Raw genomic sequence first — 20,011 nt, forward strand, 5'->3', positions numbered from 1 at the left:
GGGCTCTGTTTTCTCTCTGTGTAGTTTGGGGGGGTTTTGTTTGTTTTAAAGAGGCAAGGGCAGAGATTAAGTTGTTACTGCATTCCTGGAGCAAGAAAGATTGTATGTACTGAAAACAGAAAGCCTCAGCAGCTTTTAAGTGAGGCGATTCTAGCTGCCAGCTTCCAGGATGCATAGCTGTATCCCCCATACTTAGATAACACAGGCTGGATTTTCTATTATTCAGTGCTTGCAATTTTTTTTTTCTCTGCAAGTTTTTGCTCAAACCAGAATCTACCAGTTTGGAAACGGATCATAAAGTAACACTGCAAGCAAGTTCTACAGATCGTCTACAAACAGAAGTTGCTACAATAATTGCATCTGGATAAAAACAGGGTAGCTGCAAGACCTTGAAAGGTTTCTCATGGCTTACCAGAGTCTCAGTGGCAAATACTACTTTGGCAAGAAAATCCTTTCTTTTCTAGATAATTGTTACTTTTGTGTGGAAGAATGTGATAGTTGAGTCTTTTTAAAGAAGCCTCCTATGAGGCTTTTTTTCTTAACAAGATAATTGGTTTATCATTCATTTTATGTCTCATGCTCCCCCAGAGCCTCTTGTCCCATCTAAGCAATAAACAGTTCCTTAGCACATACCGAAGAACTCGTTACTGTCCTGTTGTGAAAATTACATGGCCAGACATTAAAACAAGCATAATTTTCCTATAGAGATAATAATTATTCATCTAATTAGACATTTTTGCTACAGAGTCACCATGATACATTATTTTTAAATGCAGTATCTTTAAAAGGAAGGTGTGAGAAATGTGATAATTGTGGAGAAGACAAAGGAGATTAAACACAAAATGTTTCACAGATTGAAGTTAAACTCTTCAACGGTTACTGCCCAGGATTTGCTACATAGCATATATTGGGGCAGGGGGGGAAATCACTGACAGTTTGAAGGCCAAAAAAATCCTAACCAATTCAGGGTGTCCCCTATTGCCACCAAAGCACTCTGCTAGGTTTTGTGAGCTATTCATGCTTACCTAAGATCCTGCTGTAGTATTTTGGATATGTCAGCATGCTTCTCCACTCTAAAAGACTTTTTTTGACCAAAGCTACTAATATAATCACAAATACCTGACTCAAAATACAGGAACAGGATCAATAGGTCATTGCAACAGGTAGTAACCAATCCTCCTGCACTCCCATTCCCTAAAGATCAGCCCAGGGACCGTCTTGGTCTATTATGGCTCGATCTATTGCAAATACCTCCCTTGTCAAACCTTTGCTCTCAGTGTGCAAGTGTTTTGCATTGCAGTGCCAGCCATAGTTAAAACAGCATTTTCTGGGGTAGGGATGTTCAGTCTTTTCAATGTATTTTGCACTTGCTATCAACATAATGAGCTGACATTGAAAGACTTTAAGCCTGTTTATAAGATACAGTGGTCAGTTTATCAAAACCTCTTTTAGTTGTATAGTAAAGCTTAAAAAACCCAAACACCACAGTATTTTACTATCACTCCTGGCAGACAGACTTGCTCGTTTCTGTAACACCTGAGCACTTCCAGATAAGAGCAAAGCCTTGTTTGTACTCTGTGTGTGTACCTCGGGGTGCTGTGTAAGCAAGCTCTGCGTTGTTTACACCCGCCACCAATTGCCAAAAGTTAACCAGATGCGTTTGCTGCCTTGGCAGAGCTGCCCTGCATGCTACAAAATGGGTGGTGCAAAGTTAAAACCGAACACTTGAAAGTCACTCTTCAAAGATACCATTTTCTGTGCTTCAGCCTGGTTTAGGTTTTGGCTCTGATATAAGTTATCGGATTAAAAAAATTAAGAGCTTTCAGAGAGGTGACTTAGCGGCTTGCGTGTGCCAGGCTCGTACTTGGCAGGCTAGACCCGAGGGCTGGGTGGTTAGCAAAGCAGTTGCTGTCCAGTACGTCCGTTTGATTTGTGGCGCAAGGACACAGCGCATGGAGATGGTCCTCAGTGAGCCCTTTTGTCAGGGAGTGGTTTCCTCTCTCACAAGCTGGATGCGAGTTTTCAGGATATGACTATGTTGTCTCATTTGTAATGTCAAATAGCAGCCATACAAAATCATAGCACCGTGTCAGCTGTGCCATATAATCAAGGGAGCTCTTGTGAAGGTTTCCACACCACGGGCCAGTTTCAGCCACAGGACAGTGCTGTTACCCAGACACTGCTTGCCAGCTACTGCTTTTAGACACAGGAGAATACAGCGGTGTAGTTCAATTCCCAGCCAGCTACTGGGGGCAGCAGGAGAAAAGCTTAGCCAGCCCCTTTCTTGGCAACTCCAGCAGAGCTGATGGAAACCACAGCTGAGCTCCTCTCCCCCTGGGTATCGTCTCTGGAGGCATTACCGAGACGAGGACAACAGTTTAACTGCTCGTTCTGCATTGCTCCTCTTCTCTTTACAGAAGGGGCTCCCCAGCCTACCACCACCTCTGCCAGGTATTGAAAGGCATCCTCCAGTATGTAGCAGCAATATATTATTAATAAAGTAAACGCCAAATAGAAGCCAGCTGTTGAAATGAGACTACCCTTAGGAATCTCCAGTCGCTAGATTCCCAGACAGTGCTTTTTTTGCAGTACGATTGCTGCTCGTATAAAGCACTGAAAGGAAAAACAGTCTTTTTTCTTTTTTCCATTCAAACATGTTCCCTCTGTACAGGGCTGTTGCTGCCATTTCCAGCACGTCCAAGTTTTGCCTTCAGACGTTTTGATACTGGTACGTTCTCCCAGGATCATATAATTATCAGTCTGTAATCTCCTGTTCCACTACGGAAATGAGCAAGCCTTTTATGTTCATAGTAACAATTTAGAAGTGTTAAAAGTTTGAGCACTGGGCCCCTGGTGCTTACACATGTTTAAATTGGCCCTCCCTGAAAGCTGATATATTCCATCTGGTCTATTGGATTTCTTGGCTTAAAGTTACTGGAAACACTGAATGTTTCTTCTGCAGTGATCCTGTAGCTGTCCAAGAGTAATACACACGCTTACAGCTAGCTCCCTGGCTGCTCAGTACTAAAATACTGTAGGAGAAGTGCTTTTAGGGCACTTTTTTTTCCTGTCTGCTTTTAGAGCTATTTTGAAATCCTGAATTCTGCAGTTCACTTTTCTAACCAATCTTATAGCATGTAAGTGATACTTAAAGGATAAATAAAACACACAAGTTTGCAGCTCATTACCGCTAAACATTTTGCCTGAATGCTGCAAATTAAGCAACTAGATGTTTTTGTTGTTTGTTTTTCTACATTCTCCTTTCCAAATCTGCACTAGCTTTTTCTTGTCCTTATAGCTTTACATAACAGCTTAATAAAACTCCCTGCTTTTATTTTCCTCAAAGGTTATTTATGCTTTCTTAGCTATTTATGTCAGGAAAAAGAGACATTACAGGTAACTGCAGGTTATAATGAAACAAGCTGCCAGCCCAGTAAACGATACATCAACACCAGTAGCAACGCTGGATTAACCATTCAGATAGCCACTGCTCATTTAACTCTCTGCAAGACCTTTATGATAGGGCTGCCTCATTCCCTCTCATTGGCATTCCCAGGCTCTCCAGGCTCAGGGGCATGTATGTCACTAGGTTAAAATACACAGATGCATTCAAACTGGGTCACACAAATCATTAAAACAGCACATTCCTACAACAATTTTCACAACCCAGCTATCTCATTCTGTAGCAGACTCTGAGAGTGTGCCTGTCCCTTGGCTTAGTCCACCTCCCACAAGCCTGAGCAACTGCTAGCAGCTGGAGGGATGCCCGCATTTGCAGCAGCATTGCTGACTCCTTAAAGGCTGTCTTTTGCTGCAGAGGCTGCACTGCATTTGAAAATTGAGGATTCAGGAGTATTAAAAATATTTCAGCCTCTTCATCATCTTTGCTTTCCTCTGTATTTCCCTCTTGTTTAGTTAAGATTCAGCCCTTTACTTACAGTACAGCTGGAGTGCAGATGCAGGGACCTTTTCTGATTCCCATCACCTCCCATTCCTGCCAGGCTGCAAGAGCCCACTGCAGTCCTGCAGCCTTTTCATGTTTTTAGCTCAGTCCTTTAACTTTCAACAGCTCAATTCACCTCTCCAGGATGCTCTCAAGCTAACTCAGTGCCCCCCACACATGCACTGCTTGGCAGTGGCTTGAAAACACAGCCCACCACCAGCTGCTGGGAGCTGGGGTTACACTCCCAGTGTCAGTGGGAGACAAGGCCCACGGCTCCAAGTGTGATTCACTTCAGACCAGGTGAAGTCAATGGCTGCGGTCATTCACTAGCTAGTACAAGCTGCAGCGGCACTACAGTAACAACTCCCAGTGTCAGATGTAACTCCACAGGTGTGACAAAACCAAAGAAATTGCTTTGTCTCCCTTCTCTCCAAGCAAGCCTGCTAATCCAATTAAAAATGCACTGGGCAAACTCTGCAGAAACTCTGCAGATTAACTCCTACTCTGTCCATTTTCACCTGTGAAGCAGCACTCCCTCCAGAGCTCACTTCAACATGCCTTTCAGCCATTTGCTGGGGGAGAAAATATCCTGGCTGCAAAACTTTATTAAGGCTTTGACTAAGAAGTGGCCAACTGGGAGGGAAATGGATTCATGTGCTCGTGGGGTTTGTTTCCACGTCTGCGTAACTGCTTTCAGAAAACGTTGACCATGCTCTCTCCTGGGCATAGTGGGAGCATGTTCTGGTTCACTGGTTCTGCTGTGTGTTTTGTACAGAGTGGCTGAATGGATATTTACATGAAAATAGTATTGCTGAGCATTTAGTTCTAATCATTTTGTACTTGGTACAGCCATCTGGAATCAAAATATTTCAAGAATATTACAGATGCTCTTGCATTTTAGTCTCAAAAACTCCTAAAATATAAACCTCTTACATCAACTCTCTAGAGTCGCCAAACTTTCTCCACACTTCTGTTATTAAGCAACTCTGTTATTAAGCAATCCTATTATTAAGGATTTAGTGGATGTGAGACATCTTTGTCATGTTCAGCACCGCGTGCCAGAAGCTGGGCCACTGGTGGGGAGCGGTGTAGCACCCTGACCGCAGGACTGCCCGGGCCCGGGGAGCCTCTGCCCTTCCTCCCGCCTGCAGCTGGGCGGGCACCACTCCCTCTCTGGGTATCACAGCTGCGGAAATACAGGCCTGAAGAGCTGCACTGTTTGCAGGGTGGAAGATTGCTACGGGATTAATCCTATCACGTGGGGCTTTTTGAACAGCTTTTATCATACGCAACTCTCTAGATGACAGGGAGAGAGAGGAAGAGAGCAGATCTGAAGGCAGAACTGCTCCTTACTTTAGTAAAAACTAAGACGTCAGACTTTCTATTATGGAAGCTAATCACTACCCAGCAAAGCAGTATGCTCAGAGGTTGGTTTTTCTTTTTTAGCTTCGGTGTAGTGTTCCTGAAAGCTAATAGCATCTATAATGTTGTTGCTGATTTGTTTGGCTGTATGAAAGAAAGCAGAAAATAGAATTGCTGTATGTTAAGAGGCAAAGATGATGTATTTTGTGTAATGAGCAATGTGCTGCAGTAAGAAGACTGCCACAGTAAACCTGCAGTCCCCATGAAAGCCTGAATTTAGTCACATGGCTAACCACTTGTGATCTTTGAAAGGCAAGGCGTCACCTTGGTGTCTGAGCACTATGTGATTTTGGAGGCAGGAATCCAATCAATCCAGCCTCTCTCACACCTTCCAGGATACATATGCTGTAAAACTGTGCACGCTCTGAATTTAAGCAAGTCGAGCATACCCCTTGGCAAACAGCCCCCACACCATTGTCTAGGCTGCACAAATGGGCTGATGACTGTTGTCTACCTCATCCTCATCGCACACACGTTGTCCCGCTCCACCAGCGGGCACTCAGGCAGGTGGAGACCAAGGGCTGAGGCTCTGCAGAGCGCCGATCCCGGCGACCAGGTTGGCAGCTTGCTAGTGCAGCGGGGATACACCAGTTGTCCTCCTCCCTGGGCTTCTCAGCCGTTTCCTGACATGGAGGGACTGTGGCAGCAGGCTACGGCTTCTGTATTTAACAAAGAGCACCATGGTATGCTACAGATGCACAAGCACTGCGCTTCCCCACCGGGACCTTGTCTGCTTGGTACAGTTGACTGGGAGAGACCACATGGCAGCCATGATAGTGAAGCTAATTACTAGCTATTACAGATTTTACAATACACAGAGCAGCACAAATCATGGAAGAAGGCAGGGGAGAAGAGTGTGCACAAAGTATTTGGATCTGCCTGGTTTCTGAGGGCTCCGAGCACTCGTGGCTCGCACGGCTTAGGTGCTAGAGATGCCACAGTGAGACAGGCTGGAGAGACAGGAGCACGAAGTGGTGAAGAGGGCCACGGCAGGGACAGGAGGCATGAAACTGAGGTCCTGGTTTGAGCAGGAGCAAGAGAGCAAGAGGTACGAGAGGAAGAGGAGGATATAGCATTGGGGCCTGGTAAAGGAAATCATGGAGGAAAGGGGAATACAGCTTCTAGAGGAAAGTTTAGCAACTCCAATGTAATAACAGATTATTTTATTTTGAGAAAGATGAGAAGGAGCTCAGTCTCATGCTGTTAAATAGCAGATCCCACACTTGGGACTTGCCATGGAAAAATGATCCAGCCTTATCATTCAGTTAAACTCAGCCTGACGCTCTCTGGCTGCACTGCCCATTTCATAGCTTGCACCTTTCACTAGGAGCTGTGTTATCATCATTTGAGGTACCAAACCCAGGGGTGCCATGGGGGAAGAAACCCATCTTTGAAGATCGCACTCTGTTCGGTTTTGTGGATGAGGGCCAGGACTTTGAATACAGGAACATATCCCGGAACCACTTTTTTTTGTGCCAGACAAACCTCACTTCTGATAAGTTTATTAGAAGCTTTTATGTGCTAATTTAGCATTTAATTTTATCTCTCAGAAATCACATAGATGGGAGGGCAGCATGTATGTTTGAGAACGTGCTGGTGGTTGTGCTGGTCCTGGCTCTCCCACAGATGCGCCGGCGTAACAAAGACCCAGGGCATGCCGTGGGGGACACCGTACTTTGCTAGCCACCTTTCTGCACGCCACGACTGCAGGCTTTGCTTTGGCTACAGAATGGCAACGACTCTGCAAAGCTCTCCCTGCAGCAGAGCTGAGCATGGCGGGAGCCAACTGGGCTCTCCCCTGGTGAAAATGACACGGAGGCTAAAGTGTCATGAACATTAGTAAAATCAATATTCTAAAAATCTACTGCAATTATTTTCAGTTATTGATCAAAACAGATACTGAACAACTGTGTCCACTTGATTAATAGCAAACACTTACTACAGAAACAGACACTAATATTAATCTTCCATTTTACTGTGTCAAATGCACATAATTATTCATCATGGATACTATTTATATACCCACATACTGCTAAGTGAAAGAATGCTTTCATCCTGGTTTTATCATTTCTAGATTAAATCACAGTTTTTCTATTTCCTCCAGTCAGCAACTCAGCCCCACAATTTTCTCTCCAAATGACAGGCAATTCTTTTAAGCACATTGAATTATTTTTTCCAGGTGGTGGTTCAGTTGAAATTAAATGTTACTCTTTCATATTGCTCAGTAGTACAGCTGTAGCACACAAAGAAAGATGACAACTTTAATATTCTAGCTCACTTGAAAAATAGGATTTAAACAGAAGACTGTTTAAATTCAGAGTGCTATTTATTCAAAGTGAGCACTGGCACCCAGCACCCCTTTTGCCTCACACGAGGATGTAGGGAGCACAGGGAGGAAGGAGAGGCTGCGGTGAACCCACGGCAGCGTGAGCGAGGCTGTGGATCAGACCGCACCACAAACACGACAGATGACGGCTGTGCAACGGAGTGACAGCATGGTTGTCTTGGCTGAGCATTCATGTGCTGAAGGCTGGAAAGGCCCTCCGGAGCTCACCCAGCCAGCCTAAGACCCACTCAGGCTCCAAAATCAAATCAGCACTGGAAACTTTGATTTTTATTATTTTTAATCTCTTAATGGTTTGATTCCCCAGCAGCTGGTGAAGGACACGGTGACCTCCATCCCCCTTGCATCAGCCAAGGCTGTGGTCTCCCCGTGAGCAAAGCGCGGTCCCCAGCTGGCAGGGAAAGACGGGCATCTCCTTTTCGTGAGCAAATACCGAGAGGAGACGTGAGGGGAAGGCGAGGAAGGCGTCTCGTACCAGAGAGGCCACTCTGCCAGCACTCGGCACTCACCTCCCTGGCTGTAAGCCTGAGTGTACACACACTCATCACCCTTTTGCTACAACGATAAAATACCCTTTGATCCAACAGAAACTTCACTACCCCAGTATTAAACTGGATGATTATTTCATATGAAGTCTTTCCATTTCCTTTACTTTGTCCACATAGGGTTAGTTAAAAAACATTAACTTGAAAAACAGAGGAAGGTCAAATTAATCTCTACCAATAATTATAGAAGCTCATTGGATAAAGTCTAGCAGGAGCAGCCAAATGCTCAGGTGCTATGCTGAGTGAAACATGCACAGATGGGTAAAAGATAAAAAATCAAAGATACTTGCTTGATAAATGTAGAACAAGCAGCTCAGGTATTTTCATGTGGCAGGAACCGCATGCACTGAAGCACCAACGTTTGACAAAAATCACATTCTATAATTTTGCAAATTGGTAACAAACGGGAAAGGCATCTTTACTAGAGATTAAAGCAAAATAAATCCACACTTAAGAATGTGCTTTATTAGCCCTTGTCTGAGATGCTGCTTAGTCTAACCGTGGAACAACAGTGCCTCCCAATGACCAAAAGTATAATTCTTTCAGGTTCATGTATTTAGTTGTCAGTATCTCATTTTGCTCATCTCTGATAGCTTATGTATTGGTTCGACCACATCTCAGTGGATCTGTCTGCCAAGAAAGCTTTAATATTGAACTGCAAAATTAAAAGACTAGCAAAGAACCAGCATAGATATCCCCTGCCAGAACATTCTGTTCTTAATTTGTAAGCAAAAAACCTCAGTAACAGCAAGACCTGAAACGGATGTCTGAGACAGCAAGGATACCTGGAAATACAGTGTTGGAAGCGTTCCCATTATTGCAATCATGACAATATGTTATGATCAGTGATGCATGTAATATCTCAGTTAAGCACATAGGTACTACTTCTCTTAACTGATTGTGAAAATTATTCACCAAATAAAATTAACATATTCCCTCTTCTCTGCTACCCTGAAACAGGTCCCGATTGTTTCAGTTCTAAGAATCTTGCACTGCAAGCCCAGAAAAAGATCCTGAGTAAAATGGCGACCAAAACCATGGCTAACATGCTAATCGATGACACAAGCAGCGAAATCTTCGATGAGCTGTACAAAGTAACAAAAGAGCACACAAGAAACAAAAAGGAAGCCCATAAAATTATGAAAGACCTGATTAAAGTGGCAATAAAAATTGGGATCCTCTATCGAAATAATCAGTTCAACCAAGAAGAGCTGGAAATCGTAGACAAGTTCAGGAAGAAGCTGAACCAAACTGCCATGACAATTGTCAGTTTCTACGAGGTAGAGTACACTTTTGACAGAAATGTTCTTGCAGAACTTCTGAATGAATGTAAAGACCTTGTGCATGAACTAGTAGATCGACACCTGACACCGAGATCCCACGGGCGCATCAACCATGTCTTCAATCACTTTGCAGATGTGGAATTTCTAACTGCCCTGTACAGTCTTGATGGGGATTGTCGGCCATACCTCAAAAAGATCTGCGATGGCATCAACAAACTACTTGATGAGAAGGTCCTTTGAAACAACGCTCAAAAACAAGAAACCAACCAAAAACTTCTCTAGAACTGGCCACCCTTCATGTGCCATGGTGAGCAAGCGAGCTTCCTTCCTACTGGTCTCTTACTACGGTCTCCAGCAGGGGCCAGAAAGTGCTCACCAGGCTCATGATGAAGTGGAAAACTTAAATCAGAAAGCTATCAATTTTAATGTTTTGTTCAGATAATTCAGTCTTTTCCAAGGAGCGGAGTGAACAAGGCTGCTGATACATATTGTTCAGAAACAGATTGCTAAACACCATGATCTTACTGGCTTTGTGTTCAAGGCTGAACATGTGGAAAGAAAGTAAATTCAAACGCATGGCTATGTAAAAATAGACAGGTGAAGGCAAATGAGCAACGCATGGAATTTACCCCCAGGCTGCCCTTGGTGCGTATGTTTTTATTATTCCCACGCTAACTGAAAAAGCTTAGACAGAAAGTAGGGCTGTAATGGATTAAGCTCACTCCTTTCAAAAGGATCAGGAATCAATGAGAAGGCACCTCTGATTTTACATAGTATTTAAGTCTAATAGGGGAATAACAAATAATAGAAACTGAGTAGAAGTGGGAGAAAATTTAAAGAGCTGCTCTCTGAAGCAATATCTTCATGAGTTTTGTTTTATACCTGCTAATAACAGAGAGAAAGTTTCATTTTAATTTTGAAAAGCAGCTCAGTGGTTCAAGCTCAAAGGTAACCAGAAAACTAGATAAAGTAGTACATCAGTTTCCCCACTCTCAGGGTTTGCATATTTGGTAACATCAGATGAGTTTAGGCTGAAGGTTGTACTGCTCTTTGTGCTCTTACTGTTTTGCCTGCCAGAGCAAAATATTCTTTGTGGAGATTTTGAAATTGCACTTGTGAAGAGGAGCACAACTAAGACATCAATGGAGCTATAAAGCGACGTTTACATCCCCTATCCTCAAAATATTCAGCCTAGATAAAACTCTCAGTTTAACGTGTCCATTATGTTAATTTGTGCCTACAGTAAAACAGAAGTGTGATAAAAAAGGAACCCCACCCGCTATGCTTGCAGTGCCATCTAAGTGTAGTATATCCACAGTAGTCTTAAGAGAACAATCTCAGTGACTCTGGTGAGCTTCATTACTGACTTGTTCAGAATGTTTTCAGTGACTTTTTTCTTTTTTAAACAAAATATATAGTGTCTTCAAACTGAAAACATTTTGCAAAGAAATACCGGTTTCTGTACAGTTTTGTTAGGATTAAGGGAGAATGGGAGCAGAGCAGATACACCAGCTTGCCACTTGCAGAATCTTGCAGCTAGGTAGAAGGTGCTGGCTGACCCAAGTAAAGGAAGTATGCTCGGAAATCTCTTCTCTCCTTGCCCTCTACATCTTATCCTCCAGACTCACCTCTATGTACTGACACTTCAGTGCCATGTACCATCTCCTTTTAGCAGACAATCCCCTTATCTGCAGGTAACACCTTCCATATCACATATACTATAATACGGAGATGCATGTACTTGAAAATTGACCAAGACAAGAAAATATATTTGAAAGCCATTCCATTCATTCCAGTGTGATCACTTGTTACTTTAGGATAAGAAAAATTTATGTTTCTCATTTAAATTCTTAAATAGTATGGTGGTAGAGAAAAGTGTTCAAAGTTTTATTCTTCTTCTTCTGTCTTTCCTCACCCCAAAATAACTATATTGTATCTCTTGCAACAACAATTTTGACTATCACACCTTTATACAGTTGAGAATACACATACCCAGTTCACATATTCACTATAGTTGTGCTAGATGGATTATCTGTTCCCAGAACAACTCATTTCAGAGCACAGTAAAAATGGCAGCACATTACCAGAGCAGTTTGTAATGATGTAATTTTCCTCACATATTTCCTTTAACCATAAAAAGTATATTTAGTAGCAATGAAAGTGGACAATTCCTTTGCAACACAGCACAGTAGTGAAATACCAACATTTGGGGTTGCAAGTTCAGCCATTTGCAGAGCCATATTTACATGCACAACTAGCTGCATTTTTTCCAAGCACGTACTTGTCAATTGATGCTTTTGAACAGTATTTATTGTATCCAACACTCCTGTCCCAGTGCACATGTCAGATTTTGTGTGTTTGTTTCACTTGTGGCAAACAAATTTTTTTTTAAAGCCAGAAAAAGAGATTATTCAACATTCAAGATGTCCAAAGGAAAGGGATATCCTGTATCTGTGACCTTCTTTTTGTGTGTTGCAAGTATCAATATTCAGAACAATATTAGACAAACCAGCTGAACATCTGTTGTTTTATTTATAAATCTGAGTAGCCTTAAGGAAAGAGAATGTTTTCAAGTATTTCTCATACTTGCATATCCTGTATATTCATTGTTTACTTTTGTACTTGTAGCTTGGTATGTAATAACATTGCTAAAATATGGGCAATGTTCAGGTCACCTTAAGTATATGATGTATTATCATATTTGTGGATTAAAAATGTGTGATTACTGACCTTTTTGTTTCCTTTTGTTTTATTTATTCGTGTAATCTAAGTTTTGTCACCTTCAACTTTTGCTCTTTGATGACCAGAATTTTGGACAGTTTAAGAGTTTACAAGAAAACTAGAAATCCACATTTCTGTTGCATCACACACATACACACGACAAACATGCATCAGCAGCAAAGGAAATTTCCATTTTTCCACAAAGTTCTCAAGCACTTGAGCTAAGAAATGATGCTGGCTCAATGTGTTTAGTAGTGCGGTTCAATCACCAGGCTCCAAAACTCCCTCACAAGCCATGTGGAGGAAACAGCACAAGCTTCTTGCCTTCAGGTACCAGCCTCTCCCCAGGCTCAGCCTAAGCAGTGCCTAGAAGATACACAGGCAGCCTGTGTCAGGGCCAGAGCAGATGTAACATGCCAAGATCTAGCTCTCTACCAAGCACCTTCTTGCAAGTTTTCTGTGATGTATTTAGCTCAGTTTAGCTAAATGTGATTTAAGTTAGACAGAAGACACATCCCTGAGATTTCAAATCCCTGCCCTAAACATGGAGACACTAAAACCTACCAGAATGTTTTAACAACAGCAAGCATATATTCTCCTATCCTTATTCCTGGAACAGGCAAACTGTTTTGGCTGAAAGAGCTCAGGATTTGCAAACCACTCACATGGCAATTATGCTGGAAGCAGTTAAAGATTGGCACAAAGAGAAAACTGCCAACTACCTTAAAATAAAAGTTTAAAGCAATCTTTGTAAGTGGTGTTTCAAGCCGCACAGCTGGTAAAACATTGCTGTCAGGTTCATTTTATGAATCATATCATGGCAGGACACAATATTGTTTCATCACTGCCAACTTTATTACATGAAGTTAAAGAGAAAAATGTTAATGTTGAAGAAACTCTCGAGGGAGCAACCACTTCTGGCATCCTAATGAAATTGGACATGTACCACAGAACAGTACCTCACACCCAACATGTAATCTTATTTGTGTTGGAGAAAGATTCTCACAGAAAGGCATATAAATAACTGACCCTGAAGAGAACCGAGGTAAAGCATAATTAACTCTTATCACAGCAACAGAAATGCAAAAGCAAGTCTTAACCAGATGACTTAATCAGGTCTACTTCCATTTTTACATGCTGATACATACCTCCATGCCAGAAAAAGACAACGCAGTCTTATCCACACAGAAAAGATAATACAGCTTTTTATGCTGAAAAACTACTAGTGGGACTCTACAGGACATAACTACCTTTCCAATATTTAGAAACCATCAGGCAATGTCATTTCTGAGCTACTTGAAAGTACAGGAAACCCTCAAGATAGTGCCATCCATTACACAAATTTATTCTCTGGGGTCCTTAGAGGATGAGAAGAGGTTGGGAATACCTAGCAGAAAGTAATATAACACAACAGGAGATTTGATCTGTGTTTAGGAAAACATACTGCATCATACTGCCAAGTTGCACTGCCACCAGTTTTCCTACCAAAGTATTTGTTTCATTAAAAATGTCTGAGAATACTTGGGGTAACGGGGGAGAACCTGACAAAAGAGCTGAAATATGGATCCAATACAATCACTTATCTGTTGACTCCAAAATGTCCAGATCTCCAAGTTGCCCATGGCACAGAGTAGTAAAACAGCGGCATCTCCTGGTACCTAGTTTTGGTCCAAAATGCTGTTAACCTGCCAGTTCAGAAAGGTCAGTGTATACTCTGACCGGCCTCTGGTTGTCTTGAAAGTAAAGTTCTTTGTGCTAACTGGATTATGTGCTCTCTTCCTTCTAGCCTACTTCTCCACACCTTATTTCCCTTTCCCTGAAAACAGGTTAATCCTTCGAGATCTAATAAGTCACAAAGAAAAGTAAATAGGAACAGCATAGAAGACAAAAGATATTCACTAAAGGATTTTCAGTACAGAACTAGATGAAAGAATATTCCTTTGTATAATTAGTTATGCAGCTGTATTTCATTTTAGAGACAACTCGATGATGGATCAAGATCACAGGGATTCCCAGCACTGAATTGCTGAGGTTCTCAAGGGCCTCAGCTCCCTACGTCAGCCAGAACTGCAGTGTAGCATGCACTCCTGTTACACACCAACAGCCATGCCATACAAAACAGCCTCATGATTTAGATCAGGGCTGCAACCACCTTCAATTCAGCAATTATGTCAAACTTCCCAAACTCCCAACTCCTTCTCAATACTATAGCAAATGGTGTGTTATGTTAGCATTGGACTTAAAGAAAAATGCCATTGCTGTCAACTATAAATAACAAGAGACCCCAAAGCCTCCTGTGATGTCTAAAACCAAATCCCACAGTCTGACAGTATTCCAAAAAGAGTACCAGATAACATGAGCTGGCACACAGAATGCTGTTCAAAAGATCTAAAGTGTAGTCTTTCACTCTTTTTATACCCCCAGCACAGGACATTTAAATCACCAATAGATTCAAGACTTCTGCAATGTTACATTCTTCACTGTTCAGATGCAAAGAGAAACAATTAAAATAGAACCTAGTTCTTAATATGCAGAAACACTGCGACATGTGGTAGCAAAGAATATTTAATGAATATCAAGCTAATTTTTAAAATGAAACCAAATTTTATTAAATTACAAGAAATGCAAAGATGGTGATAGATTAAGAAAAACATTTTCTGGGCAATCTAAAAATAAAAGACTGACACAGGTACAATTACTTGCAACCCCCTTTATGTGATGTTACCATAAAGCTCTTCGAATCTGCATATTGACAGCTTAACATACGCTATTCATACAGTAAAAAAGGTTATAAAGAACATTACATGAACAACAGAAGGCATTATTGTCTTTTGCTGTCTTTTTAAACACTAGGAAATTAAACATCTCATTGCTGAATTTAAACCTTAAATGGTTTAAACACATAGGCCGGAATCAGATACTTCTATTATAGTTCATATGATTACAAAAGTCCAATTGCATAACCCAAGTCTGATTTACCAGCAGGGAAGGAGTTTGCTGGAAATTATTCCACTATAAATCAGTTTTTATTTATATAAACTGTCTTGAAGTGCCAAGTAAACATTAAAGTATGCAGAAGGTTAAGTATATTTACAGGTTCAGTGCACTTTAAATTCCTCAGTAAGAGGGTACTGAGACAGCAATAAAAAAGGAGCTTTGCTTAAATGATTGTACTTGTGATAACGAGTGGCTTGACTTAAAAAAAGAAAGAAACTATCAGCACATTAACATTCTTACAATGATTTCATGAACATTTACCAAAACATTACTGAAGTAACAGAATATTTTATCTTCCTTTACAGCCAGTGCTTATCAGGTGAGAATCAATAACACTGAAATATAACAAAGAATTTCCTTGTTAATATTAAACACACAAAGGAGAGAATTCCACTGTAGAATCCATTTATACCATGTCTGAACCATGTGTACAATCTTTGATGTTTTTAAATAAAAAACATGACCAGTCATAAATAATGTTAAACAGTATTAAAGTTTTCATTTAGCATCTAAATAAGTTAAGATTGCTGGATTTTCAAGACTGTGAGGTTATTTCAGGAAGAAAAGGAGACAATCTAGACAGACACATTTATCACATATGCTGCTCTGATTTAGATCTCTTATGCCTTAATGCAGTTCCTAGCCATGCACACACAATACAGCCACATCTGTGCAAGTCGAAGGTTTGAAGAGTCATACTGAGGCTATAAATAATTCGAAGTAAAAATAAATGAAAAATTTCCTCCATCTAAATCTTCATGGACAGAGATATTGGCCTGATTAAATTTATAGGATTGACTGGAAAGCAACAAACATGTCCACTAGCCAACTACCAACTAGTCAACATGCCTACACAGCCAACTACCCCCATCTTAGTCATCTCAGACCTGATCCGCATGAAACTTGTCTTTAGACATGCACAAATATTCAGTGACTGTCACAGACCCCTCTAAGAAAAGGGAACGTGACTGGAACTGAGGCAGGAAGAACTGCAGACAGGAACTAACATAAAGGGCCTTAGATCATCTCCTGTGAGGTGCTTCAACACAAGATTTCACATGCCTGCCTCCTATCAAAAACCTATTCAGACATTACCACTTAAATGGTAAATATCAAAGATCATGGAAGTATGTTGCTCACGAAAATCTTTTGAACTATTTTCAAAACATGCATTTGTTGCTACATAAGTTACTTCGTACAAACACCAACACAGGTCTCATTGCCAGCAGTGCTTAAAAATAGCTTTAGAAAAATTATCAAAATAAAAGTAGATGATCCTGATAACTGATCAGGTCTGACCTCACAATGGAGATATGTTTTCTTTAAAATCATATTTATGTAGTTGCTATGAGGAATAATTGTTGGCATCTATAAAAGCTGCATAATAAAAATAAATACTTTCAGTCATTTACAACAAAATTAAGAAATATACGTTTCACTTAGACAGCAATACTTTAATGGATTACTTGTTAGTCACTGTACAGTCCTGAGCATGTTTTTGCAGGCGTAATTTAGGTCATCATTCTTCCCCCCCAAGTCCACATGACATATGCCAGCTGGAAGAAAACTTTTAATACTTCTGAGAAGCAGTATCTTAATTTAGCTTTGGTAATTATTTGTGCAACTGTATAAATCTTTGATTTGCTTTTCACACACCAAATAGATTATGGCAGGCACTATTGTTATTAGGATTCCTCCATCACCTTTTGACACTGATAAAGCAATCCATCTGGAAGAGCAGAACAAGGCGATCTGAACCACAAAGCCAGCATCCCTGAGTGAGTACGACAGTGCAGCAAACAGGGCACAGACGGAAGTAGCTGGCATGCCAGTATTCCCTCATTACCTTAAAACAACAGAGGCCACAGAAAAAAAAATGAAGTAACAATTAACAAGTAACAATAGCTATAGTATAGTTCACAAAAAAAAAATCTAACTTTCTCTCAAACTCCATTTCTGCTGTTCTCTTCTCTTCTTACCCTTACTCCTCTAACATGTCACCAAAAATCATACCTCCTGCATGTAATCCCAGCTTCATATTTGTCATATAGCTTCATTACAATTTTTTTGTCCTGTCCAAAACTCTTCACAGTGCAACAGTTTGCTCCCTTGTAAAATTTAGTTTGCTGTACACTTGTACCTCTACATCAATCTTCACATAGACCCCTGAGTAAGGCAAATAAAGTTCATAGGACAACACTCCTGTGCTTACTATGCTCCTAAACGTTCCCTGCCTTAAACTGTAAGATACCTGCTTCCATGCACTTATTTTCCTGGGACAAATTATAGGTTGTAAGCAACCTTACAGTATACTTTCACTCACCTATAATATCAACTATACGGAGTTTCAGCTTCTGTTGCAGTGTATTCAGAGCTGCTGAAAGGGAACTTTGAGAAGATGACATTTTTATATTCTGTTTTACATCATTGGAAAGGGACAACCACAGCTTCCCAAAGTCTTCTGTAGTCATTTCCATTGGCCTAAAAATAAGTTCACCACATATCTTAGCAAAGTAAGATACATTATTCAGAATATATTTGGTCTCCCAAAAAATCATATCTGGAAGCAACTGGACAATACAGCAAGCAATAAGCAAATACAGATTAGTTTAAACAAACCCCTCCTCTTCCTAGCTTAACATTTTTAAAAGTTTCAATTCCTTGCTTTAGATTTCTAAATTTTAAAAAAATACATTATTCTATGCAAATGGAAGACCAAAGTAAATGGCTTTGAGATATCTGCCCATTGAAAGAGACAAAACAAGTTCAATGACAGGTAGACTTTATTATGGAAAACAAGGTGGATTTTACTATAAAACAGGAAAGTCTATTGGAAAAAGAACACTTGCTTTTTCTACTCCTAAAATAAATGCAGTGTTCAATAACAAATAGAATGAGCTTTCTTCTTCCCCAACAAAAGTTGTCAGCCTTTTCATATAATGTATGGGTCTCTGTAAGCAAATCACTTAGTTTGACGTGTTTATATTATGCCATATTTTAAAACAGCATGCCCTTCTGTTCACTCAGTTCTGTTAGCCTCCTCAAAAACACATTCTGTAGTTCAAGGCTATTCTAACCTGCAGCTACTGTCAATATTCTCACTCGATTTGTACTTCTTCCTGGAACTTTGCCCCTTTGTGTAAGTGTATAAATAACCATTTACATACCTTTTAACAGTCATCTCAATTAGATTACAATTAGCTGCTCAAGATGAAGCCTTATATTTTCATAATCAATACCCAAATCATCCTGCCCTTGTCTAATACTTATTAGAGTACACGTGTTTTTAAAAGCTGCAGCTTGTTTTATTTACCTGATGAAGTCCAACAATGATAAAGTTATTGAAAATTCAAGGCGAGTTTCCATCTCTGATTGGTAATTAGCAGAGCCAGAAAGAATTCCCTGTGTACAGATTTTGTTCATCCACACACATTTCTGGCAACGTTCCACATTTTGAGCTTCAATTACAGGAAACTGGTAGGTGGGACTCTCCAAAATCTATATATTTTTTTAAAAAGAATATAGAATATAAGTCTTGCTGTCAAGTTGTGTAAGTGGCTAAGATACAGCTATAAAATTGTGTAAGTGCCTTTTATTTCAATTGATTTTTCTTGGACTATTTGGCAAGTGGACAGAGCTACCATTTCTCAGCTCTCATCAAGGATAAATCAATCACTAACATCTACAAAAGTTCTCTAAGAATTAAAACACTGTGGAGAAATTGATCTCTCTCTGGCAGTTCGCTTCCCCCCTCGAATGATTGCTCAGAGAGACCAAGAACTGATGACTAAGAACCCAAATTCTGTAGTTCAGTCCCAAAATAAACTAGTATACAAGTGCAAGCAACATTGCAACATACCCCAAGCTATATGCTAAAAGCAAGTTGAGAAATCATCCCTAATAACAAGGATAATTTCAAGATTACTCAGCAGTCCCTGGCCTCTCCAAACAAACTAGTAACATAGATTCTATCTGTGGTAGCGGTCTGTGTGGAAACTTAAGTGAATTACAAGGAAAAACTAGACACGAGGTGCCCACTTTCTATCAGTGCCATGACAGGTTTGATTAAAGCCAGAAATGGGAAGGAAGACTTCATAACCAATTAGCAGTTCCTTGATTAAGTCAATTCTAAAAGAAACAATCTGCTTAATTCTCTTTATCCAGTTACCACTTGCTGAGTATCTCTAAGGTTTCCTAACTCTGTCCTTCTTTCAGCAAAATCCGTGGACAGTCATGCCGATAGGCAATTCCTAAATGGCTTTCCAATTATTTAAGTGAAGTTTCAGTCAAGACTATCACATGCTTTTACCAACCATAGTTAAATCCCAGATGTAGCCGATGTCAAAAAATAAACTGACCAACTCCTCTCCAACATCAACTGAATGCATGAGAACAAGAATGAAGTGAGACTGATGTCTTTGGGGGAAAAAAAACCAAACCACAAACCAAAACTTGAAGCAAGGTTACACAAATTTTGTGTGAAGGAAGAAACTGCATCATGTCTGCCTATCATATAAATACAAATGAAGGTACAAGCCCAATAGTCATACCCAGGCAAAAAAAAATTTACACAATGATTTCTTTAGCTACTCAATCATACCATTCTGAGTATGACTGGTTAGGTTTGCATTCAGTCTTAAACACCAGGAAGAAGCTGAATTCAGAACTGAAAAATCATACATATTTGTTATATGGAGGCAAACAGTAGGAAACGAAATCAAGGCGAATTAAAAAAGTGAGATGCTAACTTTTATAC

The 20,011-nt window shown here is 40.4% G+C and overlaps 2 protein-coding genes across 12 annotated transcripts in view; one reads left to right on the forward strand and one right to left on the reverse strand.

Moving 5' to 3' along the window:
* Positions 1-12,258, forward strand: part of TNFAIP8L3 (TNF alpha induced protein 8 like 3) — a 49,570-nt gene extending 37,312 nt beyond the window's left edge. Inside the window, exons 2-3 of one of the 3 annotated variants that reach the window (XM_072869544.1) lie at positions 8,020-8,228; positions 9,215-12,258. In XM_072869544.1, the coding sequence (XP_072725645.1) occupies positions 9,277-9,777 (501 nt within the window). In that variant the 5' untranslated portion in view covers positions 8,020-8,228; positions 9,215-9,276 and the 3' untranslated portion in view covers positions 9,778-12,258. Of the gene's footprint in view, positions 1-8,016; positions 8,229-9,214 lie in introns of all 3 variants that reach the window. The other 2 variants (XM_072869543.1, XM_072869542.1) reach the window with 2 other exon arrangements.
* The window catches only part of AP4E1 (adaptor related protein complex 4 subunit epsilon 1), a 44,745-nt gene that overhangs the window by 5,104 nt on the left and 19,630 nt on the right, over positions 1-20,011 (reverse strand). For 6 of the 9 annotated variants that reach the window (XM_072869533.1, XM_072869532.1, XM_072869538.1 and 3 more), the window contains 3 exons: positions 18,569-18,753; positions 17,579-17,736; positions 16,959-17,101 (listed from right to left, as the gene is read on the reverse strand). In XM_072869533.1, coding sequence (XP_072725634.1) covers positions 16,959-17,101; positions 17,579-17,736; positions 18,569-18,753 — 486 coding nt within the window. Of the gene's footprint in view, positions 1-14,850; positions 17,102-17,578; positions 17,737-18,568; positions 18,754-20,011 lie in introns of those variants that run through there. The other 3 variants (XM_072869537.1, XM_072869534.1, XM_072869536.1) reach the window with 2 other exon arrangements.

This window comes from Ciconia boyciana, chromosome 8 (genome assembly GCF_034638445.1).
Source record: "Ciconia boyciana chromosome 8, ASM3463844v1, whole genome shotgun sequence".
Classification (NCBI taxonomy): domain Eukaryota; kingdom Metazoa; phylum Chordata; class Aves; order Ciconiiformes; family Ciconiidae; genus Ciconia; species Ciconia boyciana.